The 17,547-nt window shown below is 42.4% G+C and overlaps 1 protein-coding gene across 2 annotated transcripts in view; it reads right to left on the bottom strand.

Moving 5' to 3' along the window:
* TRABD2B (TraB domain containing 2B) overlaps positions 1 to 17,547 on the bottom strand; it is a 293,392-nt gene that overhangs the window by 25,881 nt on the left and 249,964 nt on the right. The window contains exon 6 of one of the 2 annotated variants that reach the window (XM_075759456.1): positions 15,947 to 16,209. The exons of the other annotated variant lie outside the window; for it this stretch is intronic. Coding sequence (XP_075615571.1) covers positions 16,002 to 16,209 — 208 coding nt within the window. The 3' untranslated portion in view covers positions 15,947 to 16,001. Of the gene's footprint in view, positions 1 to 15,946; positions 16,210 to 17,547 lie in introns of those variants that run through there. 2 annotated transcript variants of the gene reach the window in all.

The following is a 17,547-nucleotide window of genomic DNA, read 5'->3' as shown; positions in this document are numbered from 1 at the left end:
ACACTTAGATTCAACCCCAAGCTACCTGGCACTCTAGCCATGCCTTTTTCCCTGCCCAGGCAAGCATCTTCCTACCCCTCACATCAGGTATCCAATTTCTGCAGCTCAGAAGGCCATGACCATCTCTGGGCATGATAACCTGCTCTGTAAGGTGAATCAGAGCATCCACGTTTCATTCCTGCTCTGACCGGCCCTTGCGAATAACCCACCTTTCCCCACTGGTGGAGGCTGCGTGGTGTTATCACTACACTTTGTACCACACCTCGTTCCCACCAAAAGGGATTTTCCCAACTACTGATTCATTGACATTGTCTGAGGGGAGCATCAGACAGGGCAGACCCCACTGATGCTTCTCCCCACTGGCTCTGATGGAATAATTCTGATAATATTTGGGGTGAGACCCGTCAAGCCTCTCCTGGGCTTCATCAGGGCCAGGAATTTGCCCTTGCTTTAACTCATGAGACAGGACATGCCTTTGCTGACCATACACATCTTCCACACAACTAAATCATCAATGTATTTTTTTCAGCAATCTTGTAGTAATGTTTCTGTTCCTTCAGATGTGTGCAGAATCTTCTAAAATGCAAGTTTGCCAATTTGTTATTTGCATCTTGTCTTTGTAGCACGAGCAGTGGAAAAGTTTTGCTCAGAAGACTGCTGTGTTTTGCACGCACTTCCAAGTACAGCAACATTGTTGAGGTTTTCTTGTTTCAGAACTGTCAGACGAGGAAAGATTTTGTTTCATCAAGAGAGAAGCTGTGGTGATAGCAAGGAATGTGTGATGTGGCAGCTTTATCATTATGCCACTGTTCTTGGGATGCACCCGGATGACAGCCAGACACTAAGTTAAGAGCATTTTATTATAGACGGATTCTCATAAATTCCAGTTTGGGAGTCTTTGTCAAGGCAGGAATTCGTCAGTTCCTCGCACGCATCCTTGCTCCCCTTGCCACAGGCCACAGAGACATCTGCTTCTAGCTTTTTTTTCCTTACGCATCTCTCAGAGAGAGCAGTCATGCACACCCACAGGACGGGCACCAGAATGTCCTGTCCCACAAGAAGTTTTACATTTCTTTCTCTTCCACGCTAGGATGAAACTCAAATTTTCAAAGCTCTTGGGAGAGCAGCAAATAAAAGGAGAACAGAAAACCAGGCAGAAATCCTAACCCACCCCAGCATAGATTATAGGGCCTCTTACTAGTGAAGTATGGATTTAGACCACAGTCTCTCACATAACCAGGTGACACCAGTGCATACAATGCATACCACCATGGAGTTAATCTCCTGCAAGATATATACTTTTTTTTTTAAATTGTAAAAGAGAGTAACTCCAAAGAAGAGATTGGAGAATTAGATTCTCCCGATACCTAACTTAGCTGAGCTGCTTCAGGTAAGTGCCGTAAATTACTGAGGATAAACTTGGGCTCAAGAGACAGCAAAAGAGAATACCTGTGAAATCCCTGATAGTTCAGTCACCTGATTGGCTTAATTATAATGAGGTTATTTTATTCAGGATGCAGTTGCCTTAGGCCTGTACACTAACAGTAAAACATTTCCATTTCTTAACAGAATTTGGAAACAAAGTTATTTTTTCATTTTTGCACCAGAGTCAACTACATCTCAAGAGCAGTTAAATTAGGTTAAGTAGTTAAATTAGATTACAGTCCACTCCAAACTTGGATGGCATCTCTGAACTCGGAATCCATGTCAGACTGTTTCTCTGGGAAGAATCACTGTTGCTCAAGAACTGTGGCCTTAGTTTTAAAAGGAATTTGGTCCTCAGTATATACACATACATATGCAAACCCTCAAATCTGTCCCTAAGTGAAGTGAAAAGCTTGTGAGGTCAAGATATTCCCATGGATGGTGATGTTTTCCTTTCCAGTTTGAGAAACTATAAAATAAGAGGAGTAAAACTTTTGTTATCTGTTCCATTTCATTAAAAGTGGAGCTGATCTAGGGCACAGGAGAAGAAATGCAAGATTTCTGCAACTTGAGCGGTTGAATCTGCTGAGAAAAAAGAGGACAACCGAAATATTTGTAATGTGCCATTTCTACATTTTCATATGAATTCTTTTATTTCAGAAAACTCAAAATGTTTCATTTCAGCACTTTCTGAACAAAGCTTTTGATTTTTTTTTTAGTCTTCTGTTTCCAAAGACTTAAATGCTACAAAGTGGCCTTTTTTGTTTAAAAATTGATCTCAATTAAAAAGAAAAACCCAACTAATAAATAAAATTTACAAAACCCCAACAAAACCCAACCCCTGCCTTCAAAAATGTCCTCAAAATGTTCCATTTTGGATTGCTCTGAACTTATTTCCCCTGCTTGGCTTTTTGCTTCAATTCTTGAACTGAATAATCCTTTGTTCATACATCTTTAGTGTAAACTGTGTAAGCTGCACACCAGCCTCAGAAGACGTGCTGTGCCCACAGAGGAAGGATGGGTCGATCTTCAAGTCTTGCTTCCACGTCCCACATTAATAGCAAATAAGAACCTTATCTGCTTGTGGCACACAAAGACTCATTTCAGACTACTCCCTAAATCTTTGCTGTCTTACTATCACCATACCAATTTAGCACTAAACTTTTTCCGCCTGGGTAGTCTGGTTTAAGTAAAATATTCATAATACAGTTGCCTTTGGTGCCTCACTGTCTTACGGAAGTTGTACATGACAGAATACGTATTCCATAGATCAAGATGGTCTCGTATGTGATCAAGCATCCTGGTTCAACATGGGAGCATGTAGCTATGCAGCTGTCCTGGGCCACAAAGCTGATCAGAGGGCTGGAGCACCTCTCCTGTGAGGACAGGCTGAGAGAGTTGGGATTGTTCAGCCTGGAGAAAAGGTGGCTCCAGGGAGATCTAATTGCAGCTTACCAGTACCTGAAGGGGCCTACAGGAAAGATGGTGAGGGACTGTTTATCAGGGAGTGTAGTGACAGGACAAGGGGTAATGGGTTTAAGCTGAAGGAGGGTCGATTTAGATTAGATGTTAGAAAGAAATTCTTTACTGTTAGAGTGGTGAGGTACTGGAACAGGTTGCCCAGAGAGGTTGTGGATGCCCCATCCCTGGAAGTGTTTAAGACCAGGCTGGATGAGGCTTTGGGCAACCTGGGCTAGTGGAGGGTGTCCCTCCCCACAGCACGGGGGTTGGAACTAGATGATCTTTAAGGTTCCTTCCAACCCAAACCATTCTATGATTCTATGATTCTATCTGGTTCGTTCTGGAAGTCTACTTTCCAGAGGACAGAAAGGGTTTCACATTCAAATTACAGCTCCTATATGTCCATGTACCACTGAAAGACTTGCCACGTAACGTTAACTGAAATGTTTCAGTGTCTTCTAATAAATTTTTCAGTGCTGACTTTGCAATCAATTTTCAGTATTTCTGCTTTTCCACCCTGATTTTGGACAGAAGCAAAAGCTGGAGTATCAGCATTGCCTGTGGATTGGAAATCCTGACTTCTGTCCAAATTTTCCAAGAATATGCAGGCTTTCTGATGAATCTGAAGTGATGGTATTACACCACAAAAGAAGATTCTAGGTTTGCATTTTTATTGAACTGGAATATTTTCAAGCTTTATTCCACACATTTTTTTTCTGTTATTGCTTGAAAACCATTAGTAACAAGAGTAAATATATTGCTCTTTCCTTTTAATAACTTTTTAATATACACATACATATTGCTTTAATAAAGAACAATGGTGGACTTATTACTGGGCAATGTAATCTCTGTTTCCTCTTTATAAACTCTCTGATCTTTCTATGTTTCTTTGAGGTGATGTCATATTAATTATACACAGCAGATTTTTCAGGTGCTGGAAATTAACTTCCATCATTCAACAGGTTCTGCAAAGCATAAAATTCTTATCCAGTTCGGCCCAATCTGCAACACCAAGTTTCTTCAGATCTAATTGTGACATTTCCAAAGTTTTGATTTGGGCTTAGGTTTTGGGCCAGTTCTGCTGCTACAGTGTATTTATGGTGGTTTGGGCAGTGTCTGAGAAACTGGACAACGGTGACCAAATGCCACCATCTCATCTCAGCAATTACAATCTCAGACTCCAGTGACCGGAAAGCAAGTAAAGGATTGAACAAATCCTTCTTTCTCCTGCCACAATTAAACTAGAAATAGCAAAACTCATCTCTCTCCTAACTCAGTTGCAAAACTATTCTCATCTCATGTGTTGTCATTTCCAAACCATTCCTAACCTTGGTTTAAACACAGAAAAGAAAGCAAGGATGCATTTGTTCCATCCCAGTAGCTGTCGTTCAGACAGGTTTCAAGATTAAGAAGCTGACTGACAAAAAAATCCCCAAACCCCAAACTGGCTGCGCGGTTTTGATTCCTCAGTAGAATTACAGCTAATATACAACTGTTGTCTGTATCTTACTCGTTTGCATTCCAAATTGAATTCTGCTCCCAGATTGTCTCCTTTAGGAATTGGTTTCCCTTCTCTGCTGAATCCTCTGGAGAGAAGAAACATCTGCAGGAGTCCACATTTTCCATCACATCTTAAAAATAAACTCTTTACAGAGACATCAACTGAGCAAGGTACCAAATGCCTAGCGTGAGGGACGAAAACATTTTCACTGACTTCAGACTTAAACTAAGGGCCAATTATTCAACGTATGCCTGACACTGTTTCCTGCACTTCCCTCTGATGCTCTTGAAGCTGGGCCCTGGCAGAGATGAGGTATTGGGTGGATCACAAATCTGTATAAGCATGGCAACTTGCCTTCCTTAAGTACCTTGTTCAGTCCAGGCTCTTACAATTGCAAGATGACAGATAACATAGGCACCTAAGTAGCTGCTATCGCTAGAAGGAGAGAGACATGGACCACTTACACTGAGCAGCAGGCAATAGTGTAGAACCAAAGAGCCATAAGAAGAGCATGTCTGCAAGAGATCCCACATCTCTGTTACACTGAATCCACTTTTCTTCTCTGTAGCTGACACTGTAAAACATCTGATCTGCTTAGCCAGTGATGGCTGCTGAGCTAAAAAAAGGAACACAGAGCCAGTCTGCCTTTCTCCAAAATACTGTTATAGCCCACCGGCATTGCTTTTATCACAGGGCCTGAGTGTTTCCGAGAAAAGAACAAAACAGTTGTCAGAAACCCTATTCAGACAACACTTCAGCCTGTCTATGGGCATTTTTAGTGTGCGGTAATGGACAGAGCCCTTGAAACATGATGAAGGCAGGAGAGTTCTTCCTCCAAACTCCATTTGCTTTAATGTCTAATGCTGTTCTATCAACTCTAACGTTAACGGACTTCACATAAGGTCTCTCTACATATTAGCCTGGTTTCACTTGGGTTCCCTCTCTGTATTAACTCATGCTGATGAACCTGCTTGTATAAAATACTTATTTCTGCCTGACAAATCCATCCTACATTAAAATTCTTCATTAATGAAACATGCACATTGCTGCTGAAATCTTAAGGAAGAAAAGAATGTTTTATGATCTCTTTTTTGGTTGTTAATTGAAACCTATGAGATTAGACCTTGAACTACAGCTTGAATACCTAGGAGGCATCTGAGGCCACAAGAAAGATTGATTTTTAATGAACTCAGGCAAATCTCACTGACTAGTTACAAACAACAGGGCCCAGGTCTTCTCCCCTTAAAACAGAAAAATTTGCACTGACCCCAGAAAATATTTCCTGTTAATCGCAGTGTCTATTATTATTATTTTTATTGGTACATTTATGAATCCCAGAAATAAACTATGCACATATTGAAGAGCTCCATCTCAGCAAGCTGACAAGTGAAGGGTATGAGACGATGACAGACAGATACAACCATCATGAGGTTACAACAACACAGCACTCAACTGTACAAAAGTGAGAGCCTTTGCAGCCTCCCTCCCTGAACTCTGCTGTAGACCTCATTGCAAAGGAACTTTGGGGGCTCACCTGCTCCAAGGAGTTACCAACACAGCTAAAAACGCAGGAGGAGGAGGTCTGCATAAAGGCAGCGCTTCCTTCCTCCTGCGTCTAACTGGTTAGCACTGGCTAGCAGGAGTCATGGAGGTCTTCTTAGGTCCTGTACTAACAGCCTCTGCAGAGAAAAGGGGCAGGAGAGTGATGGGTCTTTGAGGCAATTCTGGTGCCAGTCATCCTCCAATGGAGGAAAGGGAGGGAATGTCCATGCATGGCTACCAGGGGCTTTCTGCTGGCCCAGTAGAAGAATTAGGCCAACTGGCTTCCTTGACCAGAGAGATAGCAAGATCCTCAGGTGCCCTTTGTGTAATCTCTGCAGATTTAATTTGTCAAGGAAAAATAATAAGTTAGACCAAGGATTGGCAGTGGCCGAAACCTTCACTGGGGTGGTTTGTGAACATGAATGACAAATGGCTCTTGTCACAAGCTTGAACAGACCTGACTGCTACGTAAACTGTAAACACACACACATACACAGAACTAGTTATCAAGCCCAGCTCTCCTCCCATGAAGAGAACCCCATACAGCAGTAAGTGAAACACCAGCAAAATGGAAGCCACTTGTTCTGCTGCTCCCCAGAGCACAGTAAGTCAGTTAGGAAGCCTCCTCCCTCCATTGTATGTGTGTATGTGTTTTCTTAGTCTGTGTTTATTTATTTGTTTGTTTGCCTGGAAATGCTTTATCAAAATGCCAGTTGTTTGAGAGGGTATCACAGACTAGTATTTGTAGCACTGCCTAGCTACTGAAAAGCATGTAATAGCACAAGTCTAACAGACGTCAGAGACTCATCAAAACTATTCCTGGCATCTGGCATGGGTTCTAGCAGCCGTGTTAGCTTCTTATCACTATGCAAAGCTGGAACACTTTGAGAGTGACCAAACTAGGACTTCTTCTGTGGCGGTGCTGTAATCCAGCTCAAACTACAGAGAAGCCAATATTCCTTTGATAGCAGAGGGCTTTTTATCTCAAAATCACCCTTCTAATCTCAGAATAATTTAGTAATTTAACGTTGGGGTTTTTAGTACACATTATTAAAGTGAACCGACTTCTCCATCCACAGAGGGTATGCCCTCCTACCAACCTCAAGGGATCAAGTTGTCTCTGCAACATGGCCCTGCACTGGAATACACACTTCATTTTCAAAGGTTCTGGAGGAGTGAGGGTTCAACTTCTATGTTTGCAACCTTCATTCAGCTTTTGCCATGGCTTCTTAATCCACATTGAATATAATTCCTTGGTAGTTCTCCTGTAAGGACTTCATCTTTTAATAAATGAGGACTCCTCTCTGTCTCAGACCACCTTCCACTGTATTGGTATAAGTATTGGTGTCAGACACAGAAAGCCCTTGACTTTTTTTTTCTGCTGTTGTGGTCTACCTTGGCAGCTAAGACCAATCCTGGATAGGTGATGTCTCCATACCACAAGTGTGAGATTGACAGGCATGTACCAGGCGACGCTAAGCCCAGAAACAGAAAGCCCATACAAATTTTCTACTTTCACTGGAAGCAGCTCCACGCAGAAAACATCTGTACAAGAAAGTGCTGAGAGAGGCGCACGAGTCCCAGGCACTGGGAAGGAGACTCAGATGACCTCTGCGTCATGCTCTGTGGTGGCCAAGATGTGTCTCGAATTTATTTGGAGCAGCACAGCACTGCCAGTGCTTTCACAGCCCATCAAATCCCAATAGGGGAGGGATCACCCAGTGGTTTAGTGGTCAGTAGTTTAACTAACGCTAAACTAGCTGTGCTGTCGTAGTTTCCCTTAAGGAAACTCGGTTTCCCTCATAAAAAAACTATGCCCCAGTTTTCCAAGCACCCATGGAGATAATGCCCTACCTCACTTGAAGATAGTGAGAAGAACTACAGCAAAGATTCAGAGACGCTGTGGGGCCATGTGAGCATTGCAGACAGATAAGCGTGGGCCAGACTGCAAAACTGCCACTTCATGCTGTTGAAATGCTGCCCGCATAAGATGTTTTAATTAAAACTGCAGAACGATTCATCTGACTCATCTCTCTGCAATGAGACTAAATGCTTGGGGCTGCCCCACCAGGCCCGCTGAGACAGAGACATTAATTCTGAACAAAAGCACAGGCTATTCTAGCAATGCTCTTTTCCTAAGCAAATGATGACACCCTCCACACATGCCTGTCTGTCCCTGCCTCCTCCCGTCTCTAAAGTCAATCTGACAGCCAGTTTTAACTGAAATATTAGTAGCACAGAGATCAGAAAAAGAGCATATGTCCTTATTTATATGAAAATAAGCAGGAAGGAGTCAGGCTTTATGAGGAAAGGCTCAGGTATGAGCTCAGCCCTTTACTAGATACTAGAGTCTGACAACTAGAAAACCCATAGGGCCCCTAGACGTCATCAGGTCTACCATTCACAGACTGACCTGGGGTTTCTTGGAAACTCAGGAGTGGTAAAGAGGGAGGGAAGTGGGACAGTGCACCCCAATAGTGAAAGAAGAAGAAAATAAAATCAGTCTCCTGCTCCATCATCTCTTTTAAAACACTTCTGGTTGCCTGTGCATTTCATTTGCCGCCTTTCACTGATTTGAGTGGGAATTGCTGACTGTTCAGCAATGATTGCTATCGGTATGAATGCTTGAATACATAGAAATTACCCTAAATTCATGGCTGCATTTGTAAAACAAACAAACAAAACCCTTGTTAACTCTGCTTTCTTTCCAGTCAATGTCCTTTCTCCTTGAGGGGGATGTTTCTAAAATTGCTTCAGGGATTTAAAACCTCAGTGCCTGCTAAATGTCACTGGAAGTTGCACTTCCCAGTTTCTCTTGCGACCTAAAACCTAATCTGCATATAAGTTTCATACACGTGCAAAATTCTCATTTAACATTAGCAAGAAATCACATGCTTCTAGGGAAGAAAGATGATTCCTTCATCACAAATGCAAAGCAAGCTTTGCTTTGACAAAACGGTGGCAAAAAGCCAGTCTGTGCATCTATTGCATCCATTGACTAGGTCAATGAGTGGAATGACCTGCTGCTCCTGGGAAGAGGTCTTCAGCTTGGGTGGCACTATGGAAGAAGGAAGGAGGCACCCAACAAAAACACGTGTCCCCAAACTGGAGTCATACGTGAGGACACAACGAGGTTCTTCAGATTGTTATCTGCCAGGATGGGAGAAGCAGAGGAAAAGCCACCCACTGACCTGGACCAAACCACCACCAGTATTACCCTGGTGTTAGACAGCCTCAATTCTTAGCACTGCTGATTTCAGAAATCAGCTTTTTCTCCCCAAAGTTCATGCAGGGACTACTGAATCTTCCTTGTGCTGGAATATGATGCCTTGATTCTGTTGATGTTAGGAATAATTCCTTAAAATGACCTCAAATGCCACAAATGCAGGCAATGTTACAACCTAAAACCACTACAGCAGCAGAGGTTTACTGCCTTCCTTGTAGAGAACCGTGTGAGTTTATTTCATCTAGCAATGTTTTCTTTCCCCTTCAGAAATCAGGAGGAGACAATACCACAAAAGTATTTGAGATCCATGTGAACCTTGTTTAGCCACTGTGGATTGGGATTTACATTCCAGGGGTATAATGAACCCAGAGACGCAAAGATGCGGGCACACAATGTTATTAAACCCTTGAAGATTATCCCAGTCTCACTCAATAACTTAGCCTTTTCTTAACAATGCTGGCATGTAGATGAACTATAGCCTTTAGCAAAGCTCAATCCCAACAGAAACCAGCAACTTTGCAGAGGCTGAGCAGCAGCCCCGTGTAGTCCTCTGTGTTAGAGCTCTGGATGGGCTGTATTGTTTTTCTTCAATGGAGGGGGAAAGTGTTTATCTGGGAAGCGTTTCACATCAAGGACAATAGGGAACTGTTTAGCTTTCCACAAATAGGCTGGTATGCAACTTCCGAGCACTCTCCAAGGAAAACTTTGCAACACTGGCCACAGATTTCCAGCAGGGATTTCACGTAAAGTAGTTAATGCCCCACATCCTTCATTCTGATTTATTCCTGCTTCATCCTTGTTTCAAAGTGCTGCACTCACTTCAAACACAACATGGGGCTCATCTCTCTGAATATGCACTTTGATCGCTGGGGACTCCAGATTCGTATCGGCCGCTCAAACATAAACTGTGCTGTCTCGACAGAGGTATTTCTGTGACTGCTTTTATTTTTGCAAGGGTAATTTGGAAATGTGAAGCTGGGGTCAGATGACAGGAGATTCAAATCTAGTGGCTAGGCAGGGCACTGGATACCAAAGTGCTCGGAGCCCATCTATGACTTTGCTGCTGAGTTGCTGCAGGTTAACAGGAAAATCCTAGCATCCCTGACCTGACACGTGTCCTGGGACTCAGTGGAGAAAGGTTTCAGTGTGCTCTTACCCACAAACGAGAGCACCAAATTAGATCTCTCTTCCTCTGCAAGCTGCCACCAGCAGAGAGTGGCACTGCAGAGCTGTGAGCTGGTCTGATGTCCCATACAACAGCAGAAAGGGGAAATAACCCTAATCTAGTCCTTCTGTCAACTCTGGTCCCCTGTGGGACCAACTGTTTTCTAGCTGAAGTCAACAAGAGTTATGACCATGCAGGGTGAAAATTTAGGCTAATTCTTGGTGCTGATGAAAAATTCTGTTCTACAGTGGGGCTACAGACGAGGCAGACAGATGGGCATAACCAGGTCCACAGTGGCCACAATGGAGTAAATCCTCCAGGTGCTTCTCCTGACTGACTGGAGTCGCAGAGGTCTGTTAGAGCGGCAAAGGATCCAGTTTGCACAAGCAGAACAACTGCTGTCCATGGGGCCACGCGCCCGAACAAGAGGTCAAGGTGGAGGCCCAAACAGACAATTCAGTTTCTGTCAGACACTCTCTGTGCCCCAATCTTTCTCTCTAAGTTCCATGTATTAATACTGTAGTAGTATATTTTTAGCAATCATGATTGCAGGAAATTGACTTCATTCAGGATGCTGTTCCATCATATCAATTGACAGCCACTGTGTCTACATCCATATACAGCATCTGATCCATTTTTCCTCCCTCCTGTTTCTATTCACAGGTCCATTTTTCATTCTCCCTGGAATGCGGAGCATTTGGGAGTGTAGGTGGGAAGCCAAAGTCTTTCAACACCCATTAATAGAAATTTGTTTTATTAATTAGCTTTGTGGGAAGGAAAAAAAAAAAAGACCTGATCCTCTGCTCTGAAATCATGAATCACTGCACAAGAGAAGACATGTCCTCTGAGACACCAGAGGCTGCTTCAGACAGAGTGACTGACTGAGTTGTTTTCTTGGGAAGTCCTGAGTCATCAAACACAGCAGTTTAATCCCCAGGAAATGGGAAACATATTGGCATGACATTCACTTGCTTGGAGCTAGAGCTCTGGAGAGGAGTGACCCTCCAAAGGTTCTGGAGACCAGTTTAGCTTTTGGAAAGATTTTAAAACCTTAAAGCTTCATTAAAGAATATCTGATCTGGACCTGGGTACAGTATTCCCAACACATGGTTTACTGGATGAATTAAACTGTTTAAATACTTTAGAGATTACATGTGAATTTAGTTTGACTTCTCATAAAAATGATTCAATGATTATGACATGGAAATGTATTCTGGCTTCTAAGTTATTTACTGTGACAAGTGCTTCATGTATTCACTGTTCTTAATTCACTAGTCCTGTTGTAAGAACTTACTTTTTTTGGCATTCCTGCTCCTACTACTAGCACTTAACTAGGAGGAGCAGCTGAAATACATGCTTCTCAGTCTGATCGTTCACCATGGTTCTCCTAAAGGGACACCCACACAGTCATTTCAGACCCAAAGCTGAGCTGTGGCCAGTGTGAAGCCACTGGCCTGGCTGAGATATCACAAGTTGTTAAAAGTGAGACTATTTTGCACTGAAGTGGACAAGAAATGGCACATCGCATATGTGTATTACAGTGACCTTCTACTTGTGAGGGCAATACAGAAAGGTTTCAGTAAGTTTCACAGCTTGCCACAACAAGATCCATCCACAAGGAGTCATTTGGTCATGCCACCAGTCACACAGTGCTGTTCTGGAGGGCTTCTAACCCCATTTGAACTGTGAAGAATGTCCCTATGAACACCGGATTGCTCATGAGAGATGGAAAATGTATTCAAGTGTATTCCTATGTAGAAAACTGTATCCCCAACTGTTTTCTTTTAAGGCACTAGTTTTGAAGGAATTTTAAGTGAAAGTGTCAATGAAAAAGTCATTGACTCCCTGTCTACCTGTTCCTTTTTTTAGGAACTCGTGCATGTTAAAGAGCTCCCTGCAAGCAAAATTACTAACAATTACATTCATGTTGAATCAAGCAGCTCTATTGATTGCAACACAACCCACAGACCTCTTACTGAAGGAAAAGAAGTCAGGTCTGGAAGTGGAAAAGCTATCTGTTCTAACGTGTGAGGTCTCTTTGCCTGACAATGTGATAGTGAAGGTAAGGGAAGTCGGCACTGCAAAGACAGAGTGACAGCAAACAGACCACAAACTTCCTTAGATAAACGACATCTTTCAAACCACACAATACCACTTGATACCTTTGTGCCCCTTGAGCTGTTACAAAGTGCAGCTGCGCTTCAGCCCAGATTGATATCACTTGGGACAGAGGCCATCAATCCTGCACAGGACAAGTGCAGGCTGAATACACAAACACAAAACTCACACAATCTCACTGTTTCAATATAAGGCTGGAGTGGGGATGGTGCAATTTTTCCAAATGAGTCTAGTGACACTTGTCTGACTTGAACATGGGACCCAAGTCCTTCCAATAGGAGGGGAATTAATCTCACAAATCTACTAGTCATCTAAAACTAGCCAGACACCTACAGCAAGCAAGTTAGGCCAGCTGTCTAAGACACCCATGAACAGTCCTCTGGAAAAGTCAGTCTCTTCACATTGACTATAGTAAGCATCTGCACAACTGTGTGAACATACTCTTAGTTTTCTACCAATTCCCTCATGACTCCTCACAACCAAAGAGAGGAGAGAATCAGCAACAACCTCATATTAACGATGACCTCTAAAAGCTATTGGTACCGATAGAAACCTTGTTGTTGACTTCAGTGCAGTTTGGATCAGCTTTATCTCTAGTAATTATAGACCAGAATTTTCATCTTATACTAATGACCTTAGGTGAAAAGATCTGCATTAGAGTTGGCTGGAAGCAGAAAAGAGGATGAAAAATCAGCTTCTCCTATGAAAACAAGAACTGCAAAAGTTGGCTAGGAAATAAAGTAAGAACTAGCTCTGAACTTTTGAAGTCTCCAAGGCTCTGTAAGTTGACTATTAGATAGTTTATGGACTATAAGACACAGATCTACTAAAACTGATGGACTGCAAAGCAGCAAAAAACTTACAAACCCTAGTACTGGCTTCAGGACAGCGCAGCAAGCAAGCTGCCCTTGAGCAAAAAGAAGCAAGCCCAGGTTCCCCAGTGGCCCTGTGTGCAAGTTCCCAAGGAACAGAATGATATGGAATCTGAAACAGTTTTTTCAAAAGAAACCAGAAATTTTGCCAAGGATAAAATCTAATTATAGAGAAAAGTGAATGTCCCATTAGGAGAACTAGTCAAGCACAAAATTCCTGAGAAGTTTTGTTCTGTATTCTTTTACCAACATTGTGAATTATTTTGCTCTTTCCCAGATTTTTTTGTAGCAAGTGGCTAAATTCCAGTCCTTCAGAAGGTGTTTGGTGTTTAAAGGTGGCCTAAAGAACATGCAGATGTTCTGGCCCCAAGTAATGTGTTGCTTAGGTAGTGACAAGATAATTCTCTATGGCTGTGAACTTGTAAGTTGACTTTGCTTCTCTACCACATCTTGGAGATTTTCTTCAGTTTCTTTCCCCCTAAGAGTTACTTTGACTAGCTCAGACTTTGTGGCTGTACGGTAATTATAGACACAAATACAATTAAATTGCAAAGGAGGATGCAAAGGCATGTGGGAATCCCTTGAAAATGTAATGTGCATATTTTCATGACTAAATATTTTAGGCATTAAGTAGTCATATTCTCCAATGTTAGATGAGGCAATACATTTGCCAGTGCATGCAGATGAACCCTATTTAATCCCTATACACCTCTTACTGCAAATTACGCTGTCAGAGAACCCCCCCCAAATAATGGGTTAGCTTTTCTTCTGAGGGAAGGAAGCTAGTGAAGGGAGTATGTTCTTCAGGCTCAGATCAAGTGAAAGATCCAAAGGTTTACAATAGGATTAAGAAGAACTGCAGCATCCCAGCAGAGACATTATTCCACCCACAGGAAAAAAAAAGCGTGCATTTTTCCCCATCTCAGAAGAGATCCATAATGTGCTAACATCTGCTCAGCTCTTCCTTTTTTCTCAATTAACTCAGTTGTTCCCATGAAAGTGTCACAGCTCATTTTTTTTTTCACTTCTCTCTTTTCTAAATAAAATTTTACTTATTTCACTACAACTTTAATGGTGTCCCAAACACATCCTGCACATCAACATTAACAGCTAAGCAGAGCGGAGTAACCCTGCCAGGCTGGCACCAGAAAGCCCAGGTCGCTTGGGCATCCCAAGGAATGTGGCCACTACTGGGAGACTCCTGATGGCTCTGATGGCATCTGTAAGTTTCTGGCATGCAATCTGTTGAACTGGCACTTTTACCAAATTTGGGGCTGTGGGGAATGTCATGTCAAGCATTTTCCCATCTCTGCACGTCACTTCTTGAAGGTTATGGATCCTGATCAAGTGAAAAGGCTGCATCACTGTGCAGATTGGGTGTATGCTTCCATCCCGTGGGGAAAAAGAATGCATTCATAGTGGAGCAAAGAAACTTCCACCATGAGACAATGCTAAGCAGGGGAGCCAGGGTCACACCTGCAGGATGCTATAGGAAAAGGTGAAGGAGTAAGCTCTTTGCTTCAGAAAGAAGGAAAGAATAAGCTACAACAGCAAAGACACGTTGCTTCAACTGGGCCAGGAAGTTCAAACATAAGGAGGAAGGGTAATTAATTTCCACAGTAGAGCTCTGAGAGCTTACAATAAATTCTCAAATAGGCAGAAATAAAAGATTGTGCTGAGATCTCCCATTCTGAAAAAAGGTAGCATTGAGCATAATGTCAGAAAGAGCAGTCTGATGGAAATGAGCACTGCTGCATGTTTTTCTGGCGGAGGAAATAGTATGCAGTACGCCAGGGCTTGGCGCGCGGCAGAAGGTCAGAGCCGATTCTGAGAACCCAGTAACAATAGAGTCATCACGGACACAGGTGCTTCCGGGATTGATCTTGCAATTTGGCTGTTTCCAATTAAATGTGAAGCAGCTGTGGCCCTTTATCTGCTCAAGTCACTGGAATCCATCTGAAGGGAAAGTTCCTCCCATCTCCTCCTCTCTCCCCACCCCAAGTGCACAGCCCTGCTTTCTGAAGACAGAGAGGGGCAGGGACGGCCAACTGGCAGAAGCCCCACCAAGAAAAAAAGTTGCCTTTCTTATCTCAGGGCAAAGCAATGAGATACTGATCCAGTCATTCATTTTCCAATGCCTTTATTTGGGACAAGGAGGACAGCCAGCAATTTCAGAAGCAAATACGAATGCTGTTGAAGGCTGTCAGGCAAACAGATTCAGGACACTTTCCCTCAGGCAACAAAATAAACAAATGAAGCCAACGTAAGGATAAATTCTCAAGTGTTTATGGCATTGTTCTGCATGCTGACTACAACAAGATTTCCTTTACAGAAAGGGATCGAGCTTTAAAGAAGGTATTTTCAATAGTCAGCTGGTGGGATTCTAGAAGAGGCTGAGGAAATTCAGCACTGGGCAACCAAGCAGATCAACAGGAGCTAGGGGATTTCAGAAATCCAGTTGGTGACAGCTCCCAAATATCTCCACACCAGCTAAATGTACTGTATATGAACTTTTATTTGCCAGTTCATTGATTCTGGAGCCATCGAACCCCTCCATCTCTTGGCTATCTCTTCTAGCCTGCCAAGGTCTCACTTTACTTTTTCCCAGTACCTTAAGAAAGGGAGAACTTGGCTCAAATTTGTGCTTGTCACTAGACAACAGAAATGTGAGACTCTAGGTATTCATGTTGGTCAGCTTAAAGAGTAGCCATTTAACAACACATGCTTAGCATTCTGGATGAAGGAAGCCAACAATCTTCTGGCTTTACCCAGCCTGTCTGTAACTGGAAGCAGAACCAGTTTTGGTCTTTGTCCTGTTCCACTCTTCCCAAGGCTCTTCTGGCACACAGGAAGAGTACTAGTTATTTTCTGAAAAGATATTCTCTTGTCCTTTCTGAAACTAAAATGAATAGCAGAGCTGAAACATCAGTACCAGACTATCCCATCTATTTATGGTATCACTTCTTCATTATTATCGAACAATAAAGCTCAGACTACTAATCATTTCAATCATAACAATCATACTATTTCAGGAATAGAGATATTAAAGAAAAATAGTATTTGTTTTTTCAGCAAGGCAGCATTGGTAGTAGGTAGGATGTAGCATGAATGTTTTGCTGAAATTAATTGTTTCAAATAATGGGGCTTTTGACTTAACCGGAGAAAGACTGTCCTGCAACTTACTGTCAAGAAATCATTGATATTCAGCCAAAACAACTCTAAGTTTCAATATGATATACCTCCAAACATTCTTATGTGCCAGCTCAAATTGTTTCTTTAGGTCCTTTTGGGCACAATCCATCCACAACAATTCTTTTTTTGAATTCCCTTGGCCAAAACATAAGCATGCAGCTGCTTCAATTTTTTCCAACCCTTGCATTTTTTCCATGTGCTGTCCACCCCCACCAATCTCTACATTAGAGTCCAGCTGATCTTCCCTGAACATTATCCAATTTTTCAATTGTCAGTGCCAGAATTCAGTGCAGTGGGCTTGACTCCCTCATACAACTTATTTGGAAGAAAAGCAGAAATGCCTCTTTTGGGTTTCAGCAGATGACAGAAATACCTCTTATTTCATGTATGGCTCCACAAGAATCAAGATGAAAACACCTGCATCTCTATGATCCACAAAACAATTTCTGCTTGCAAGCAGCTCAAAATTTGTTGATTTCTACTTGTTTATTCTATGTATACATGTGGTTAGTATAGCCACTACCCTGAAATGGTTCCTCTTCTGGGCCTTTCTAACTGTTTTCAAATCTTTTTATTTCACCTTTTTAAAAGGAAAGAGGAGAGCAAAAAAAAGAAGGGTAGACAAAAATGCAAGGTTCCCTAAGACTCTCAACTACAGCAACATAGCCCCAGCATCACAACAATTAATGGGCTGTGCTTTCTGAATATGCCATCAACATTTTTCATAACTGTGTTTGAGCAGGCTGTCTTTTGCAGCTCGCCCAGAAATTATAAAATACAAGTTATTCTGAAAAAGAGAGACAAAATGGTTTGCACCAGTCTTCTTGTTTCTAAGGGGGAGCCCCAAGCACTTCTGATGGCTATGGCCCCAGCTGTAGGACAATGAAAATACAGTCCCTGATGTGCAGGTCTGGGCGTTTCTTTTTTTCTAAAGGGAGCAAGCTGTTTCCTGTGAATACATTTAAACTCTGTTTAGAATTTATATAATCTTCTACTGTTTCTGCACCTTGAGCAATGCAATTTAGTGGCAACTCTGGATTTCTTT

Source organism: Balearica regulorum, chromosome 8 (genome assembly GCF_011004875.1).
Source record: "Balearica regulorum gibbericeps isolate bBalReg1 chromosome 8, bBalReg1.pri, whole genome shotgun sequence".
In the NCBI taxonomy this organism is placed as follows: Eukaryota; Metazoa; Chordata; class Aves; order Gruiformes; family Gruidae; genus Balearica; species Balearica regulorum.
Note: the sequence above shows the minus strand (reverse complement) of the source record. Positions and strands in the feature narration are given on the sequence as shown.